This window comes from Podarcis muralis, chromosome 5 (assembly GCF_964188315.1).
Source record: "Podarcis muralis chromosome 5, rPodMur119.hap1.1, whole genome shotgun sequence".
In the NCBI taxonomy this organism is placed as follows: Eukaryota; Metazoa; Chordata; class Lepidosauria; order Squamata; family Lacertidae; genus Podarcis; species Podarcis muralis.
In genome coordinates, this window is record NC_135659.1 from 100,723,579 (window position 1) to 100,740,889 (window position 17,311).

Consider the following 17,311-nt stretch of genomic DNA (forward strand, 5'->3'; position numbering starts at 1 on the left):
GTAGTCTGGGAATCTGGAGGTCCATATCTGTCTCAGCACTCAAACTTCCTTTTTTCCCCTTCAAAATATTTTGTTGATTTTCAAAAATTCAAAACAAATAAACATACATACATACATACATACATACATACATCCTGTTTAAATCTTGGTAACATTATTAAGTGACTTCCTCAAATCCCCTTGGTTGAATTTCATTATATCTCATTTTAACAGTTTTCCAAAATCGATTTTCTCAAAAAAAATTAACTTGATCACTTAACATCTTTCATTCTTTCTAATTTTAACTTTAAACATCTTAAATCTTATCCTTACATAATTATATCCTAAGCCTATCAATTATTTGCAAGCTTTTCCAATTAAGTTATCTTAACATATTTAGTTAAATAGTCTTTACATTTCATCGATTCTTCCTGGTACTCCTCCTCCTTCTGGTCGCGGACTCTTCCAGTCAGGTTGGCCAGCTCCAAAAAATCCATCGTCTTCATCTGCCAATTGTCAGCACTCAAACTTCCAACAGGGCGCCAACCTCCTGGGGGGCTTGCTGGACAGCCCTTTCTTTTTCCCCTGCCTTGCACGTGACTTTCTGCACATTTGTTCCCACTTGCATGGTCAGCCTGGTCACTCTCAGAGGAGAAGCTGCAGGGCAAGGAGAAGATGGTGCTCCCCCAGAAGTAGGGTTGCCATACATCTGGGAAATCCCAGACATGTCCTCTTTTGGGGGTCCAACATGCCCATCTGGGGGATTTTTACATTTTAAGGGAAATGTCCAGGTTTGGGGATTGATTTAGTTAGTTAGTTAGTTAGTTAGTTAGTTAGTGGTTTCTTGGGCTTGGGCGGCTCAGGCTCAGACATGGGTGGCTTGGACTTGGGCTCCTCTACACACCACTGCCGCTGCCAACCTGAACCAGGGAAAAGGTCATGGCAGTGGCAGCCCTGCATGCCTCTTCCCCCAGCTTGGACTGGCAGCAGCTTGGTCTGTCCTCTTTTTTGCTCTTCAAGTTACGGCAAGCCCTTTAAAGCCCTAAATGGCCTTGGCCCAGTAGACCTGAAGGAGCGTCTCACCCCCCATCGTTCTGCCCGGACACTGAGGTCCAGCACCAAGGGCCTTCTGGCGGTTCCCTCCCTGCGAGAAGCAAAGCTACAGGGAACCAGGCAGAGGGCCTTCTCGGTGGTGGCGCCTGCCCTGTGGAACGCCCTCCCACCAGATGTCAACAACTATCAGACTTTTAGAAGACATCTAAAGGCAGCCCTGTTTAGGGAAGCTTTTACTGTTTAATAGGTTATTGTATTTTAATATTCTGTTGGAAGCCGCCCAGAGTGGCTGGGGAAACCCAGCCAGATGGGCGGGGTATAAATAATAAATTATTATTATTATTATTATTATTATTATTATTATTATTATTATTATTATTATGGCAACCCTTCCCAGCAGCAAGATCCACTTCCTACCCCCCCCCCCCCCATGCAAAGTGGGGCATCACAGCCAGCACCCTCCGGGCCTCTCGTGGAGGAGGCCCAGCAGTGAGTCTTATTGCAAACCGTATCATGGAACAGGACGCACCTGCAGCCCAGGAAACTTTGCAAAGCCATTTTCACTTTGCTTCTTCTCTTCCTTAGACCCAAAATTCCCAGTCCAATGCCAGTTAGGGCAAGTGCTTACAGGACAGCAGACCCTGCTTTCCTCTGAAAGCTGAGCCACAGTTTCTGGCCAATATCACTTTGTCATTGCACTAACTGACACGCCTCCAGTCGCTCTTCTGCAAAACGGAAAGAACCCAAGTGACTACCAGCTGTGCAGATGAAGTACATTTCAGGCAATGTCCGTTTCCTGCCACTAGGTGGCTGCACTGTGGAGGCTGCCCATTTCCTAAAGGGGCAGAGCTGTTCCCTTGCTGCTCTTCCGGCACTAGGGAAATGAAGAAGGAAAACTTCAGAAGTAAAAAGGGACCCAGGTTTGGGATGGAGGTCATTTGCTTGAGGATTTATAATCCCCTCTGTTTAAAAACCTCCCAATAGGGAGAGTCCACCACCTTCCAAGGTCATCCATTCCACCGTTGTACAGCTCTTACCACCAGAAATTTCTTCCCAAGCTTTAATCGGAATCTCCTTTGTTCTAACTTGAAGCCATTGGTTTGTGTCCTGCCCTCCAGAGCAGAAGAAAACAAGTTTGCTCCCTCTCACATGTGAAAGCCCTTGAGATATTTGAAGAGGACCATCTTATCTCCTCTCAGTCTCCTCCTACACCAGTGTGGTGTAGTGGTGAAGAGCAGTGGACTCGTAATCTGGGGAACCGGGTTCGTGTCTCCGCTCCTCCACATGCAGCTGCTGGGTGACCTTGGGCCAGTCACACTTCTCTGAAGTCTCTCAGCCCCACTCACCCCACAGAGTGTTTGTTGTGGGGGAGGAAGGGAAAGGAGGATGTTAGCCGCTTTGAGACTCCTTCGGGTAGTGATAAAGCAGGATATCAAATCCAAACTCTTCTTCTTCTCTTATGCAGGACAGACAAACCCAACTCCTTCGACCATTCTTCATAAGGCTTGGTTTCCAGACCCTTGGCCATCCTGGCCGCCCTCGTCTGCTTACCTTGCAGCTTGTTAATATCCTCCTTAAATTGTGGCGCCCAGAACTGGACGTAATATTCCAGATGTGGTCTGACCAAGGCAGATCAGACCGGTTCTATCACTTCCCTTGACCTGGACGCTACTTTTGATCCAGAAGTATAGTATCCAGATCAAGAGAAGGAGCAGCTAAGATACCCAGAGGAAGCAACAGACCAAATCTACATCAATATGGTAGGAATGCTGGAAGCTGCCTCGGACCGTCCATGTAGCACTATTTGTCACCAACACTGACTGGCAGCAGCAGTGGCTCACCTAAGCTTCAGAGGTGCTGCATAGGGGACTGTGGCCGGGGGGGCCATATGCAAATTAGCTGCAAACACAACCCAGCTACGTGACATTGAAGAGGCTAAACCTTCTCATAAAAAGGAAAGTGTGACTCACCTGTCTCAACAGGCCAGGGTCACACCTCTGGAGTTTTCCAAGTGGCCACAAAGTCTTCAGCTGCAGGGAAGGTTTTGCTGTTCATGGAAACATAGATGCAAGGTTGGAAGGGGACCCCGAGGATCATATAGTCCAACCCCCTGCAAGCAAGAATATGCAGCTGTCTCTCATGGGGATCGAACCTGCAGCCTTGGGTGTTATCAGCACCACATTCAAACCAACTGAGCTATCCTTGGTGGTCAATGTCTGGAGATGATACAGACCCAAAAGGGAGGGGTGCAGTAGGCATCCATAGCAGAGACACGTAGCTGGACCTCAGTGACCCAGGAAGGTCCATCTGGCTTCTCCAGGCCCTATAGGGCTTTCCACCTAAGAACCAATAGAGAGAAGCGATACGTTAGCCAACTTCAAGTCTCTGAAGCGCTGCCACATGGAAGATGGAGCAAGCTCGTTTTCTGCTGCTGCTCCAGAGGTGAAGATCTGAACCAACGGATTAAAATGGCAAGGAAGGAGATTCCGACTCAACATTAGGAAGGACTTTCTGACGGCTGTCTGGCCATGGTGGAATGGATGGTTTCATTTTTTTTTTTTAAATATTTTTTATTGCTTTGTTTTCCAGGGTCAAAGTACAACATTAATACATCGTCAATAACACAACAAGAGCTTTTTTTTTTTTTTTTACAAAGTAAAGAAACAAAAAAGAAAAAGATTCACTTTTTCAGATCCTTTTTCAACATCAACTGGACTTCCCCACATCCTCCATCCCTGCTTTCTTTACAATAAAAATCAACAGCAAATTAAAACCTTGTTTCATGTGTATTTGTATTTTCATCTAATTATTTACTCTAAAAGTTAAACTTTTCTCAAACTTAACTTAGTTTCAATCATTTCCGAATCTCAATACTGAAGCTTGTTTTTCTCAAAACTTAGCAAATTCTCAACATTCATATAACTTAAAATGTTTTTGTAAATAGTCCTTAAATTTTTTCCAGTCCTCTTCCACTGCTTCTTCTCCCTGGTCTCGGATTCTGCCGGTCATTTCAGCCAATTCCATGTAGTCCATCAGTTGCGTGTGCCATTCTTCCAGTGTGGGTAACTCCTGTGCTTTCCAGTATTTGGCTATAAGGATTCTTGCTGCTGTAGTTGCATATAGAAAGAAAGTTCTATCTTTCTTTAGCACTCTCTGGCCCACAATGCCCAGGAGGAAGGCTTCTGGTTTCTTATGAAAGGTATACTTAAATACCTTTTTCAACTCGTTATAAATCATTTCCCAAAAAGCCTTCACCCTCGGGCATGTCCACCAGAGGTGAAAGAATGTTCCTTCAGCCTCCTTACATTTCCAACATTTATTATCAGACAGATGATATATCTTTGCAAGTTTGACTGGGGTCATGTACCACCTGTACATCATTTTCATAATATTTTCTTTTAAGGCACTACATGCCGTAAATTTCATACCGGTGGTCCATAACCTTTCCCAGTCTTCAAACATAATGTTGTGTCCAATATCTTGTGCCCATTTTATCATGGCTGATTTAACTGTCTCATCTTGAGTATTCCATTTAAGCAACAAGTTATACATTCTTGAAAGCACTTTCGTCTTAGGTTCAAGTAGTTCTGACTCTAATTTTGATTTTTCCTCCTGGAAACCAATTTTTTTGTCCTTTTTAAAGATCTCTAAAATTTGGGCATAATGAAACCAGTCTCGCACCTTTCCTTTCAATATTTCAAAGCTCTGCAACCTCCAAGTGTCCCCTACTTTTTCTATTATTTCACAGTATTTTGCCCAGCCACCCCCCATATTAAGTATTTTTGTGGCCTTAGCCTCTATTGGTGACAGCCACCTCGGAGTTTTGTTTTCGAGTAAGTCCTTGTATTTAGTCCAGACAATAAACAAAGATTTCCTGACAATATGGTTTTTAAATAACTTGTGAGACTTTACCTTGTCGTACCACAGATATGCATGCCATCCAAAAGCATTGTTGAACCCTTCCAGATCTAGGACATCAGTGTTTTCTAGCAAAAACCAATCTTTCATCCAGCAGAGGGATGCAGCTTCATAATACAACCTTAAGTCCGGCAGGGCAAATCCCCCTCTTTCCTTTGCATCTGTTAATATTTTAAATTTTATTCGGGGCTTTTTGCCCTGCCAGACAAACTTCATAATGTCCCTCTGCCACTTTCCGAAACACTCCACCCTGTCCACGATCTGCAGGGCCTGAAACAAAAACAGCATTCTTGGCAATACATTCATCTTAACTGCTGCAATTCTTCCCAACAAGGAAAGTTTCAATCTTGACCAGATTTCTAAGTCCTTTTTAATTTCAGACCAACATTTTTCATAATTATCTTTAAACAAGTTCAAATTTTTCCCAGTCAAATTAACCCCCAGGTATTTCACTTTTTTAACCACATTTAGCTCCGTTTCCTTCTGAAACCCCTCTATTTCTAAAGGTGTCAAGTTTTTCACCAAAACCTTAGTTTTTTGTTTATTTAGCTTGAATCCCGCCACCCGACCAAACTCAGAGATTAGTTCTAAAGCTCTTTTTGTACTGGGTTCTGGCTCCTGTAATGTCAAAACCAAATCATCTGCAAAGGCCTTCAGTTTATATTGTTTTCCTCCGACCTGTATTCCTTCCACCCGCTGGTCCTTCCTAATCAAGTTCAGCAACACCTCCAGGACAGAAATAAATAGCAAGGGTGATAGGGGGCACCCCTGTCGTGTTCCTTTTTCAATTTTAAACTCCTCTGTCACCACATTATTTACTATCAATTTAGCTTTTTGTTCTGAATAAATTGCTTCAATACCATTTTGAAACGCCCTTCCCACTCCCATCCCTTCCAAATTTTTCTTCATAAATTTCCAAGATATGTTGTCAAAGGCCTTCTCCGCATCTATGAATATCAAAACTGCTTTCGTATTCAAGTTTGTCTGTAGTAGTTCCAGGACATCCACAATGTTCCTAGTGTTGTCAGACAAATGTCTGCCGGGGAGGAAGCCTGCTTGGTCTTTATGAATTACTTCATTTAAAACTTTTTTCAATCTATTTGCCAAAATATCAGCAAAAATCTTGTAATCCACATTTAGGAGTGAGATAGGACGATAGTTCTTAAGTTGAGTCTTTTCGGATTCCAATTTTGGTATCAAAGTAATGAATGCCTCTTTCCACGATTCTGGTGCCCCCTTCCCCTCCATAATTTGGTTGCATACCTCCATCAGTGGTTGAATCAAATATTCCTTCAATGTCTTATAATACTTGGAGGTAAGTCCATCTGGGCCCGGGGATTTGCCTAATTGCATGTTCTGAATGGAACTTTCAATTTCCTGTTGTGTTATTTTATAGTTCAGGGCTGTTTGTTTATCTTGTGTTAATTTTTCCAGGCCGTAGCTTTTTAAAAATTTATTTATCTCAGTCTCCACTTGGGGTCCTTGGGTATACAATTTTTTAAAATATTTCTGGAAACACTTTCTAATTTCCTCTGGTTTCTGAATACATTCTCCTTCAACCTCTAGATTGGTAACAAAGTTCAATTTTTGTCTCCTTTTCAGCTGCCATGAAAGCAGCTTCCCACATTTATTTGCCGATTCAAATGATCTTTGTCTCATCTGTTTAATTTTCCATTCAACTTCTTGATTTATCAGTTTCACATATTGTGCTTGATGGAATTTTATTTCTCTTAAAACTTCTTTTGATTTTGGGTTAAGTCTCAACCTTCTCTCTCCGTCCTTTATCTTTTCCAAAATCTTGTCCTTTTTACCATTCCAGAGTTTTTTCCTAATAGTGTTCTGTTGTATCAGAAAACCTCTCATAACAGCTTTACTTGCGTCCCAGATTGTTTTCTTTTCCACCGAAGTGTTCAAATTTATTTCAAAAAAGTCTTTCATCGTTTTTTGGGCCTTCTTTACAATCTCCTGATCTCTAAACAAAGAGTCATTCATTCTCCATCTGAAGGATCCAGCTGGTGTGAGTCTCAAATCCATTTTCAAGGCGTTATGGTCGGAGCAAGTTTTGGGGCAGATTTCAATTTTTTTGGTCTTAGGTGCCAGTCCTCTAGATATCCAGATTTGGTCGATTCGTGTCCAAGATAGGTGGGCCTCAGAAAAGAATGTTCCCTCTTTACCTAGAGGGTTCTTTACCCTCCAAATGTCAATCAAGTCCATATTGTCTGTAAGTTCAAAAAAAGTCTTTGGTAGTCTGCCATCTTTGGTCAAGTTTTGGTTTTGTGACTTGTCCATATGTGTGGAGACAACCCCATTCATATCTCCCATCAGAATGATGTTATTATAGTCAACATGGTCCAGCATTGTCTCATGCAGCTTCTTGTAGAATTCTGATTTCCCCTCATTCGGTGCGTAGATTCCTACTATCAGGAATTTTTCTCCTTGTGTTTGTATTTCAATCGCCAGAATTCTTCCTTGTTCATCTTTAAACACAAATTTTGGTGCTAGGCTCTCCTTAGCATATATCACTACTCCTCTTTTCTTGACTTTGTCTGATGAAATAAATTCTTGGCCTAGTCTCTTGTTAATTAATACTCTTCTGTGGAGCCTGGTCACATGAGTTTCTTGAAGACAAATGACGTCTAGTTGTTCTTTCCTCAATATATGAAAAATCCTTTTCCTTTTTTCAGGGGAATTTGCACCATGAATGTTCCAACTGAAGAGCTGCAGAGACATCCTGGATCAGTTTGTCAGCCAATAGGGTTGTCTCCCTTGTTGTCTATTCCTGGAGGTGGATCTTTTTGACCAGGCAAGGGGGGTGGCCAGGTACCTGCTGTTCCTTTCCGAAGGTCCTCCCCGTGATCGTTCAGGAACTTTTCTTGCTCCTCCGCTGTTCTAATTCTTACCTTCTTCTCTTTCCAGTTGAAAGATAGGCCTTGGGGGAATTCCCACCTGTAAGGAATTGTGTTGTTTCTGAGTAATCTTGCCAGATCTTTATATGTAGTTCTTAAGTCCAACAGCTGTTTTGGTATGTCTCTGAAGATTTCTGCTGTCTTTCCCTGTATCACCAATGAATTTTTGAAATGTAGGCCGAGTATATTGTCTTTTTCTTGCTTAGATCTCAATATGACCAAGCAATCTCTTGGTTTATCCTTTTTGGCCACTCTTCCCAGTCTAAAGGCGGTGACAATTTTAAAGTCCTTCTCTTCTGCCAAACCCCAGAACTTGGATATTTCTGCAGTCAAAAAGCTGATCAGATCTTCCTTCTCTGATTCTGGGATATTTCTAAGCCTAAGATTGCTTTCTTTGCTTTTCAGCTCCGCCATAGACAGGTAGGCCTGCTGTTCAGTGACTTGTCTACTCAGTGGTCTTACTTCTCCTCTTAGTTCCTCAATCCTTTTTGTATTTAGGTCTGCTTTTGCACTTGCTTCCTCGGCTAATTTTCGACTCTCTGTTGAAGTCTTTTCAATATTTCCTATCGCCTGTGTGTTTTGAGCAACTTGGTCTGTCAATTTATTAATTGTAGCTGTCACCTGGTCAAATTTAGCCGCTTGTTCATCAGCTTTTTTATTTAAAGCTGCCAGTTGGTCCAATATTTCTTTAGAGATAGGGTCTAGCCCTCCTGCAGCCATATCTTCCAAAACTGGCTGTTTAGATTGTCCTTCTTGCAGACCCGTCACAATTGGGACTGATGACCTACGATGCTGCACAGGCAAAGTTAATTGCAATAGTTCAGCTTGTTTTGCTTTTTTGCCGGCCCTTGTTTTTCCTGCACCACTCATTCCACAGCTGTCTATGTTTCAAGGTCAAATTGTAAATCCCATGGGAAAGGCAATCCAAAAAGTAAACATCCAGACACAAAAAAAGAAAAAAAAATTCCAAAACAACCAGCAGTTCTCAGAGACTTATAGTTCTACAATCCAGCAGGGGGAGCACCCCAGAAGTTAGAGAGGAAAGATGGAAATTTTCCTTTAAGTTCCCAAGTAGGGTAAATCCAAAACAGAGGGGGGGAACCCTCTAAATTCCCTTTAAACTGCAGAGTATAGAAGATCCTTACGAAGGTGCTTGCAACAGTTCCTTTCTTATAACTTGCAAAATAGCCCGCTGAAACTTTGTATCCCTATACACAGTCACCACAGTCTGATGTTACTTTGTATCCAGCCAGCCCGAGAGCTGGGTCTCTTAACGTTTATAATCCACAAAAGGGAAAGAGGGATAACCCAAACTCTGACCACTTATAATACAGTCTTAATTTGTCTTTAACTTTTGACAGTCGTTTCCGAATTTGCAGGGTAAATTCCAGGTTCTTTTTAACTCCTTTCCATGCTTCCGTTTTAAAAAGACTTTGCTCAGCACTTTAAACAGGGACGGAAGACTGACTTCCTTTTTAGCGTCTCCCGCTTTCAGCCGAAATTCACAATTTTACTGTTCAAATAAAGTCTCAAATCTCTTACTCACGAGTATGTTGTTTCCAATCAAATGTTCAAAGAAGAAAGGTCAGCGCTCATCAGCAGCAGCCGCGCGGCTTCACTTCCGCGGAAAGAGCGATGGATTCACAGCACCGCTACCCCCTCCACGTTCCGGAGCCCCTTACGGGGTCCCTTCTGCGTTTCCGAGGTAGCTCCTGGTACCCGCCGAATCCCACGGCCACGGGCTCACTCTACCCGTGGATTTTCTGAATGGGTCGTCGCTGTGCCGTAGCGCACGACCCTTTTCCGCGGAGCCCCTCTTCAGCAGCTGAAGAGGACCGCCATTGCCGTTTCGCGCCGCCTCCGGAATGGATGGTTTCAGAAGGTGATGGACTCTCCTTCATTGGAGATTTTCAGGCAGAGTTTGGATGGCCACCTGTGAGGGACACCTGAGCTGTGATCCCTGTGCTGCAGGGGGTTGGACTGGATGACCCTTGAGGGTCCCTTCCAACTCTACGATTCTCTGATTCTATGAGGAGATGTGCCTTGCCCTTCCTAGGAGGCCACCTAGTTTGCTTCCCTGGAGTTCTGAGCTCCTTGCCCTGTTTGTGGACTCCTTCAACGTGGGCTGCTGCTCCCAGCCCTGATCGTCCTGCTCAATCTCTCCTTTACTCTTAAGTAAGAGCCTCCATTCTCATGGTCTGGGCAGGGGGTGGGACAGCAGAGAGAGAGAGAGAGAGAGAGAGAGAGAGAGAGCTCTCTAACAACTGACACTAAGCAGGTCCAAAAATGACTCAACAACCATTTCAAATAAGCTTGAATTTGGCGCATTATTCTTCAGCCAATACTGGTACCCACTCTGAAACTCTGCTTTTCCTCACCCCCAGTAACTTGGGGGGGGGGGGGAGGAAGGCTGCCTTGCAGCTTTACAGGGCTGAAGTTCTGGATATGTCCTGAAAGAGGGCAGAGGAATGTCCCTACTGGCACCTTAAAGACCACCCTTGTGGGGCATTTCCTCTTCTGTAGCACCAGCAGCCACCAAGTCTAGGCTCTCTCCTTCCTAAGAACATAAGGAGATCCTGCTGGATCAGGCCAATGGTCCACCTAGTCCAGCATCCTGTTCTCCCAGGGGCCGGCCAGGTGTCTGAATGGGAAACCCACAAGCAGAACAAGAGGAACATTCTCCCCTCCTGTGTCAGCTGGTATTGTTGTAAAAAAAAATCTGCCCTTTTCCCTTATGGGGTACCCAAGAGCCCGTATAGAGTCCTTATGTAGGTCCTCTATCGGTAGGAGAAAATAACAGAGGCCAAGCAGAGAATATTGAGAAGCAAATCAGCTCGTAAGCCTGATCTTTATTGATCTGTTGCGACAGGGTGCTCCCCTCACACGCAGGAAAGGAGGAGGACCCAGAACCAAGGTGTGCCCGCCCTTATAGAGACATTTCAAATTGCCACTCTGTAGATCAAGACCACCCCCAGAAACATCATACCTACATCACAGAAGGGGTGGTCTACAGCAGAAATCTGAGTACTTTTTCAGGTTACCTGTTTAATGGTCACTTGATTGGATACCCTGGGGAGCCTGGCCAGTCTTTTGTAATGATAAATACTTAGTTCCTGAGCCAGGTCAGGCTCACACCCTATTCATATCTTAAATGTGCCCTTAAGACAGGATTTGTGAAGGAAAAGACAATGGGGAGGCTTTTCCATTTTCCTTTGACCTTGCAGAGAAATCAGTTTGGAAATCAAAAATGGTTTCAGGTTGGTCTTCCTGTGCTGATCTATGTACGTGCTTGGTTGGTACACTTATGAACATTTAACATATATCTAAGACCTCAAACTGACACGGGTGGTGCTGTGGGTTAAACCACAGAGTCTAGGACTTGCCGATCAGAAGGTCGGCGGTTCAAATCCCCGTGACAGGGTGAGCTCCCGTTGCTCGGTCCCTGCTCCTGCCAACCTAGCAGTTCGAAAGCACGTCAAAGTGCAAGTAGATAAATAGGTACCACTCCAGCGGGAAGGTAAACGGCGTTTCCGTGCGCTGCTCTGGTTCGCCAGAAACGGCTTAGTCATGCTGGCCACATGACCTGGAAGCTGTACGCCAGCTCGGCCAATAAAGCGAGATGAGCGCCACAACCCCAGAGTTGGCCACGACTGGACCTAATGGTCAGGGGTCCCTTTACCTTTAGCATTATGACCTCAAAATTCCTATCTCAGTATTCAGAAGCACTGCTGTGGCTAGTAATTCTTTCCTGCTGCACCATTAGATATGTCCCACCCCAGAAGAAGCTGCATGGAAGTTGCAAGGGTACTCAGGCTGCACCCCGAGAACCCCTCACAGCTTAGACGCAAGCACAGGATTTGTGGGAAGCCCTTAACCCCTGGCCAACACAGGTAAGAGCCATTCCTTGGGCTTCCAGGTTGCTGATGGCAAACCACCTGGCCTGGGCTGTGCTTCTCAGGAAAGATCAGCCCCCGAGTCTGAGCCTGCTCTCTGAGCCTCCAGCTTCCTGGTTCACACCAGAGCCAGGGGTGTTACCTGATCCGGTTGTGCAATGGAAGGAGGAGGGAGCTGGGCTCACCTTGTTCTCCAGTCATCGCCCAGGAGACTCTCTCTGCCCTCCCCACCTCCCTGCCTCCCTCCCCTCCACCAGCCACACCTGAGAGAGTTTAAAGCTTGGCTGGCAACAGCCAGAGACCACAACATCTCTGCAAGCAGCATCACCATGACGCCCAGGAATAGCAGCTGCTTCCACCACCTCCTCCTCGTCTCCCTGGTGGGGCTTCTCACAGCCTCAGCTCACCTGATAGACACAGCTGGGCAGAACGTTACAGGTGGGTGTGAGCTGGTGGCAGTCCCTAGGAGAGAAGGAGAGAAAAGCAACCAAAATGGTCAAAGGCCTGGAAACGATGCCTTATGAGGAACGGCTAAGGGAGCTGGGCATGTTTAGCCTGGAGAAGAGGAGGTTAAGGGGTGATATGATAGCCATGTTCAAATATATAAAAGGATGTCATATAGAGGAGGGAGAAAGGTTGTTTTCTGCTGCTCCAGAGAAGCGGACACGGAGCAATGGATCCAAACTACAAGAAAGAAGATTCCACCTAAACATTAGGAAGAACTTCCTGACAGTAAGAGCTGTTCGACAGTGGAATTTGCTGCCAAGGAGTGTGGTGGAGTCTCCTTCTTTGGAGGTCTTTAAGCAGAGGCTTGACAACCATATGTCAGGAGTGCTCTGATGGTGTTTACTGCTTGGCACGGGGTTGGACTCAATGGCCCTTGTGGTCTATTCCAACTCTATGATTCTATGATTCTATGAAAGCCCTTGTCTCCAGCCTGGCCCAGCTGGACAAAGGAGCAGAAGGGCAAAAGCTCAGCGGGGGGAGTGTCTGCCTTGCTGACAGAAAGACCCATCTTCTCAATCCCTGGTTTCATTTCCAGGTAGAACTGGAAGCTACCTCTACCTGGAATCTTGGAGGCCTGCTGTCAGTCCACCAACCAACAGCTCTCAGCCTCAGAAAGTTCTCCCTGATGTTTAGCCAGAAACCCCTTCCCTATAACTTGAAGTCGTTGGTTCAGATCTTACCTTCTGGAGCAGCAGAAAACAAGCTTGTTCCATCTCCCATATCATTTAGATATTTGAAGGTGGCTATCACTGTAGAGCTGGAAAGGACCCTGAGGGTTATCTAATTCCACCCCCCTGCAATGCAGGAATCTCAGCCAAAGCATTCATGACAGACGGCCGTCCAACCTCTGCTCCGAAACCTCCAAGGAAGGAGAGTCCACAACCTCTTGAGAGAGGCAGTTCCACGGCCAAACAGCTTTTAAAGCCCGGAAGTTCTTCATAATGTCTACTTCTCTTTGCCTTTTCCAGTTGCTGCAGAGAAAGCTGGCACGTGCCCCAATGCAACGCTGGGGACGGCCCGTGGAAACTGCACAGAAGAGTGCCAGTCCGATGCCAGCTGTGCGGGGACAGAGAAATGCTGCTGGACGGGCTGCGGGGCCTCTTGCCGTCTCCCAAACGGTAACACTTGCCCTCCTTTGCCCCCCGCAATTCTCCTGCCCCCAGGACCCAGTCTCAGGTGGGCCTCAATGCCAAGTTCATAGAACTGTAGAGCTGGAAGGGGCCCAATCCTGCGCTGCAGGAGTCGCACTTTAAGGTGCTGGATGCAACATGGGAGGATAGCTGTGACGGGAGGCAAGTTGCCCATTGTGCCAGGGGCCCCTCCGCACAGGAGAGTGTCCAGGAAAAGCATGCCCAATGCTCAGATTGCAACTTGGGCTAACAGCATTTGCTGGTGAGGTGCCAGAGAGATGAGTGGGCTGCAGCAAGCAACTCCTGATGGGTGAAGCATTCCTGCAAGGAGCACAATCTGAATTCCACTCCTTCTGTAGGATGAGGGAGGGGAAGCTGTGCAGGAGCCGGCCTGAAACCCGTCTGGAATTCTGCCAAGACAGCATGGATGAATGTCCTGTCTCTCCAGGCAATGCCTGCAAACAGTAGCATTGGAAGGGACCACGAGGGATATCCAGTCCAACCCCCTGCAATGCAGGATTTTTATTATTTTTGCCCAGCTTGGGTCTTGAACCCACGACCTTGAGATTAGGAGTCTGATGCTCTCCCTCTCTCCCCATGCAGATAAACCTGGGTTCTGCCCTCCGGACCCCCCTATCATATCACTGCTGGGCATCTGCAGGGATCAGTGCAGAGAGGACTCCGATTGTCCCAGCAACAGGAAGTGCTGCATGAGCGGGTGCAAGAAATGGAACTGTGTCCCTCCCAGAGAGCAAGGTAAGTGAGTGGCAGAAGAGCAGCATTTGGGGGGTCAAGACATCATTTCTGTGTTGTGGGTCTTCAGATGAAGGTCTCCGTGAACCTGTCAGTATTGATTGCTGCTGGTTTCTCATTTAGCTGGTCTCATGTTTCTCCTAATATGAACACCTTTGAATGTGATTTTGCCCGAGATGCACACTTTTGCAATCTGATGGAGGCTCCTTCGCAGCTAGCAGGTGAAGCAAAGACAGAGAGTTCCCAGGACTCAGCTACACGGCTGCAAATAAAACGTTTTAAGTGTGTTGCAAATGTATACAAATGTGACACTAGATGGCGAAAGTGAGCTATGGCAAATTCAATGTATATATATATATATTTAAAAAACCTTTTTTAAAAAAAGCATTTTCACACCATTATTTTTACATGTGTGTAGATTCCACCCTAGTCCACTGAGTAGACCTTGCCCGACAAGCAAAGTAGAGAGCTTAAAAGCTATATTCATGCTGAATAAGGCTAGGGATGGTCGTGTGAGATCTCATAGAAAATCATATGGCACTTGCAAGATCATTTCTGAGCTTCACAGATGCAGCATGCCGAGCAGACGTTGCCCCCGCCCCCCAGCAAAGCAGAGAGTTTAAAAGTTCTCTATGCACCCAAGCAGACCTGGCAAGAAATGAGCTTCTCCGCTTTGCTTGGGTTTAACTTGTGCAGTTTCAACCATCCTACCGTCAACCGCATACAGTTGAAATTGCTCAAGTTAAACATGCATAAGATGCTATTGCACTGTATACATAACTGAAATCATCCCATGTCCTTCCCCTGTTCACTTGCATTTCTGTCCCCTTCCTGTCAGGTGTCTCTACCTTGTAAATGGCACAGCCTTTGGGACAGGCACATTACAAACACCATCTACAGAGATGGTGTTGTGTGTCTTGCCAAATGCAAGGCGGTTCTTTTAAAATGAGATTCAGAAGTGACACAAAACACAAGTGAGTGAAAAGATTGAAGATTTGGTTTTAAACAGCAAGCAATATATACATGCCAAAGAAGCGCCTCAGTCTGCCACTTGGAAGCCCTCAAGAAGTGGCGAAGTGGCTCCCCCAGGTAGCCTCAGTTTGCACAGCCCCACAGCTATCAGTCTGTGAATGAGCTTCTCAGAAACTATGCCCCAAACCATCCAGTTTATAGCTAACTAGCCTGTTAGCCTGCATGGCTTGCTTGACTGGCTACGTGCAGATAATTCATTAGCTACCTCTCCCAGTGCCTCACTTTCTCCAAACACTGTCCGACATCAAAGAAGGTACCCAGCACTATCACTTCCTTCCAAAAGATTAAGACATTAAAGGCTGTTTCTCAGCCATCAATGAGCTTAACAAGAGATAGGGAAGGGGAAAGGAACAGGGGGCAGGAAGGGTAACCATGACAGATCACTTGTTGTTGTTGTTGAGTCGTAGCGTCCGCCTCTTTGTGACCCCCTGGACCAGAGCACGCCAGGCCCTCCTGTCTTCCACTGCCTCCCACAGTTCAGACTCATGCTGGTAGCTTCGAGAACACTGTCCCACCATCTTTTCCTCTGCCACCCCCTTCTCCTTGTGCCCTCCATCTTTCCCAACATCAGGGTCTTTTCAAGGGAGTCTTCTCTTCTCATGAGGTGGCCAAAGTATTGGAGCCTCAGCTTCAGGACTGATTTCCTTAAGAATGGAGAGGTTTGATCTTCTTGATCTCCATGGGACTCTCAAGAGTCTCCTCCAGCACCATAATTCAAAAGAATCAATTCTTCGGCGATCAGCCTTCTTTGTGGTCCAGCTCTCACTTCCATACATCCCTGCTGGGAAAACCATGGCTTTAACTATACGGACCTTTGTCGGCAAGGTGATGTCTCTGCTTTTTAAGATGCTGTCTAGGTTTGTCCAGGTTTGTCTAAGATGCTGTCTAGGTTTGACGGATCGCTCAACTCCTCAAAACACAAATATCTTCTGGATAGACCGCGCATACAGTGTGTTGCACACCTCCAGCAAAGTTATGCTCACTAATCCCTCTCTCATCTTCCCTCTGCAGATCCAGAAGCCGAGACCCCATGGAACACCTGAGGTGGGGGACCCTCCACAGACCCCGACCCCAGAGCCATGACAACCACTGGCCTCCCTCATCTCTTGGCACTTGGTCTCCTCTTCACCTTCGCCATGTTCGTTGGAGTCCCTCACCCACTTTCTCCCCTTGCACAGTAGCCCTCAATTCATATGGCTTAGTCACCACTGTTGCTCCGTCCTCCAGACCACCTGCGCCCGTCGCTCTGTGCATTCACACAACACCTGGCAGTATCAGGAAGCTGTAGGACCTCCCTTTCGGATTTGGGGTCCCACTTCCTGTCCCTCCCTCCTGGCTCAGAATGAAAGCCAAGCCAAGAAAGCAGCCATGTAGATCATATACCACAAGCAAACGCATTAAAGGTGCTTCTTAATATGTACAATAGAATTAAGGGTTTGTTGTTCTGTTCTGCGCATGTGCCCCCTGTGCCCTGTGTTTCCTGCTAATTATGGAGTTGAAGAAATTCTTCAAAACATTTCATGTCATGTCCCTGTTCAGGGAAGTTTTTAATGTTTGAAGTTTTATTCTGTTTTTAATGCGCTGTTGAAAGCCATCCAGAGTGGCTGGGGAAACCCAGCCAGATGGCTGGGGTATAAATAATAAATGATTATGTTCACCATCACCATCATCATCAATAATTATTTTATATATATATATTTTATTTTGACAACGTAATAATAAAAAATTGTTGTTGTTGTTGAGTCGTTTAGTCGTGTCTGCCTCTTCGCGACCCCCTGGACCAGAGCAGGCCAGGCCCTCTGTCTTCCACTGCCTCCCGCAGTTTGGTCAGACTCATGCTGGTAGCTTCGAGAACACTGTCCCACCATCTTGTCCTCTGTCGCCCCCTTTTCCTTGTGCCCTCCATCTTTCCCAGCACCAGGGTCTTTTCCAGGGAGTCGTCTCTTCTCATGAGGTGGCCAAAGTCTTGGAGCCTCAGCTTCAGGATCTGTCCTTCCAGTGAGCACTCAGGGCTGATTTCCTTCAGAATGGATACGTTTGAACTTCTTGCAGTCCATGGGACTCTCCAGAGTCTCCTACAACACCACAATTCGAAAGCATCAATTCTTTGGCGATCAGCCTTCTTTATGGTCCAGCTTTC

The 17,311-nt window shown here is 45.9% G+C and overlaps 1 protein-coding gene and 1 long non-coding RNA gene across 4 annotated transcripts; one reads left to right on the plus strand and one right to left on the minus strand.

Annotated features, from left to right (window-relative positions):
- Nucleotides 1–1,462: 1,462 nt before the first annotated feature.
- Nucleotides 1,463–12,141, minus strand: LOC144327876 (uncharacterized). Of its 2 annotated transcripts, XR_013393057.1 has the most exons (4): nt 12,013–12,141; nt 3,266–3,371; nt 3,003–3,142; nt 1,463–1,906 (listed from the first exon to the last, which is right to left on the minus strand). It is a non-coding gene; the product is annotated as an uncharacterized LOC144327876 (long non-coding RNA). The 2 variants fall into 2 exon arrangements; XR_013393056.1 differs by having other exon boundaries at nt 3,003–3,371.
- On the plus strand, nt 12,015–16,834 carry LOC114599876 (waprin-Phi1-like). 2 transcript variants are annotated; one of them, XM_028735671.2, is made up of 4 exons: nt 12,015–12,187; nt 13,225–13,374; nt 13,990–14,142; nt 16,183–16,834. In XM_028735671.2, exons 1-4 carry the CDS (start codon nt 12,079–12,081, stop codon nt 16,212–16,214), a joined length of 444 nt encoding a protein of 147 aa, XP_028591504.2. In that variant the 5' UTR covers nt 12,015–12,078; the 3' UTR covers nt 16,215–16,834. The 2 variants fall into 2 exon arrangements, with proteins under 2 accessions (XP_028591504.2, XP_077785610.1); XM_077929484.1 differs by having other exon boundaries at nt 12,019–12,187; nt 13,234–13,374.
- Nucleotides 16,835–17,311: the final 477 nt, after the last annotated feature.

What these genes read in the sequence shown, in the direction of transcription:
- LOC114599876 (XM_028735671.2), top strand. Translation starts at nt 12,079, where the DNA reads ATGACGCCCAGGAATAGCAGCTGCTTCCACCACCTCCTCCTCGTCTCC. An exon ending in AGCTGGGCAGAACGTTACAG is followed by an intron (nt 12,188 to 13,224) that starts GTGGGTGTGAGC and finishes TGCCTTTTCCAG; the next exon opens with TTGCTGCAGAGAAAGCTGGC. An exon ending in TGTCCCTCCCAGAGAGCAAG is followed by an intron (nt 14,143 to 16,182) that starts GTAAGTGAGTGG and finishes TTCCCTCTGCAG; the next exon opens with ATCCAGAAGCCGAGACCCCA.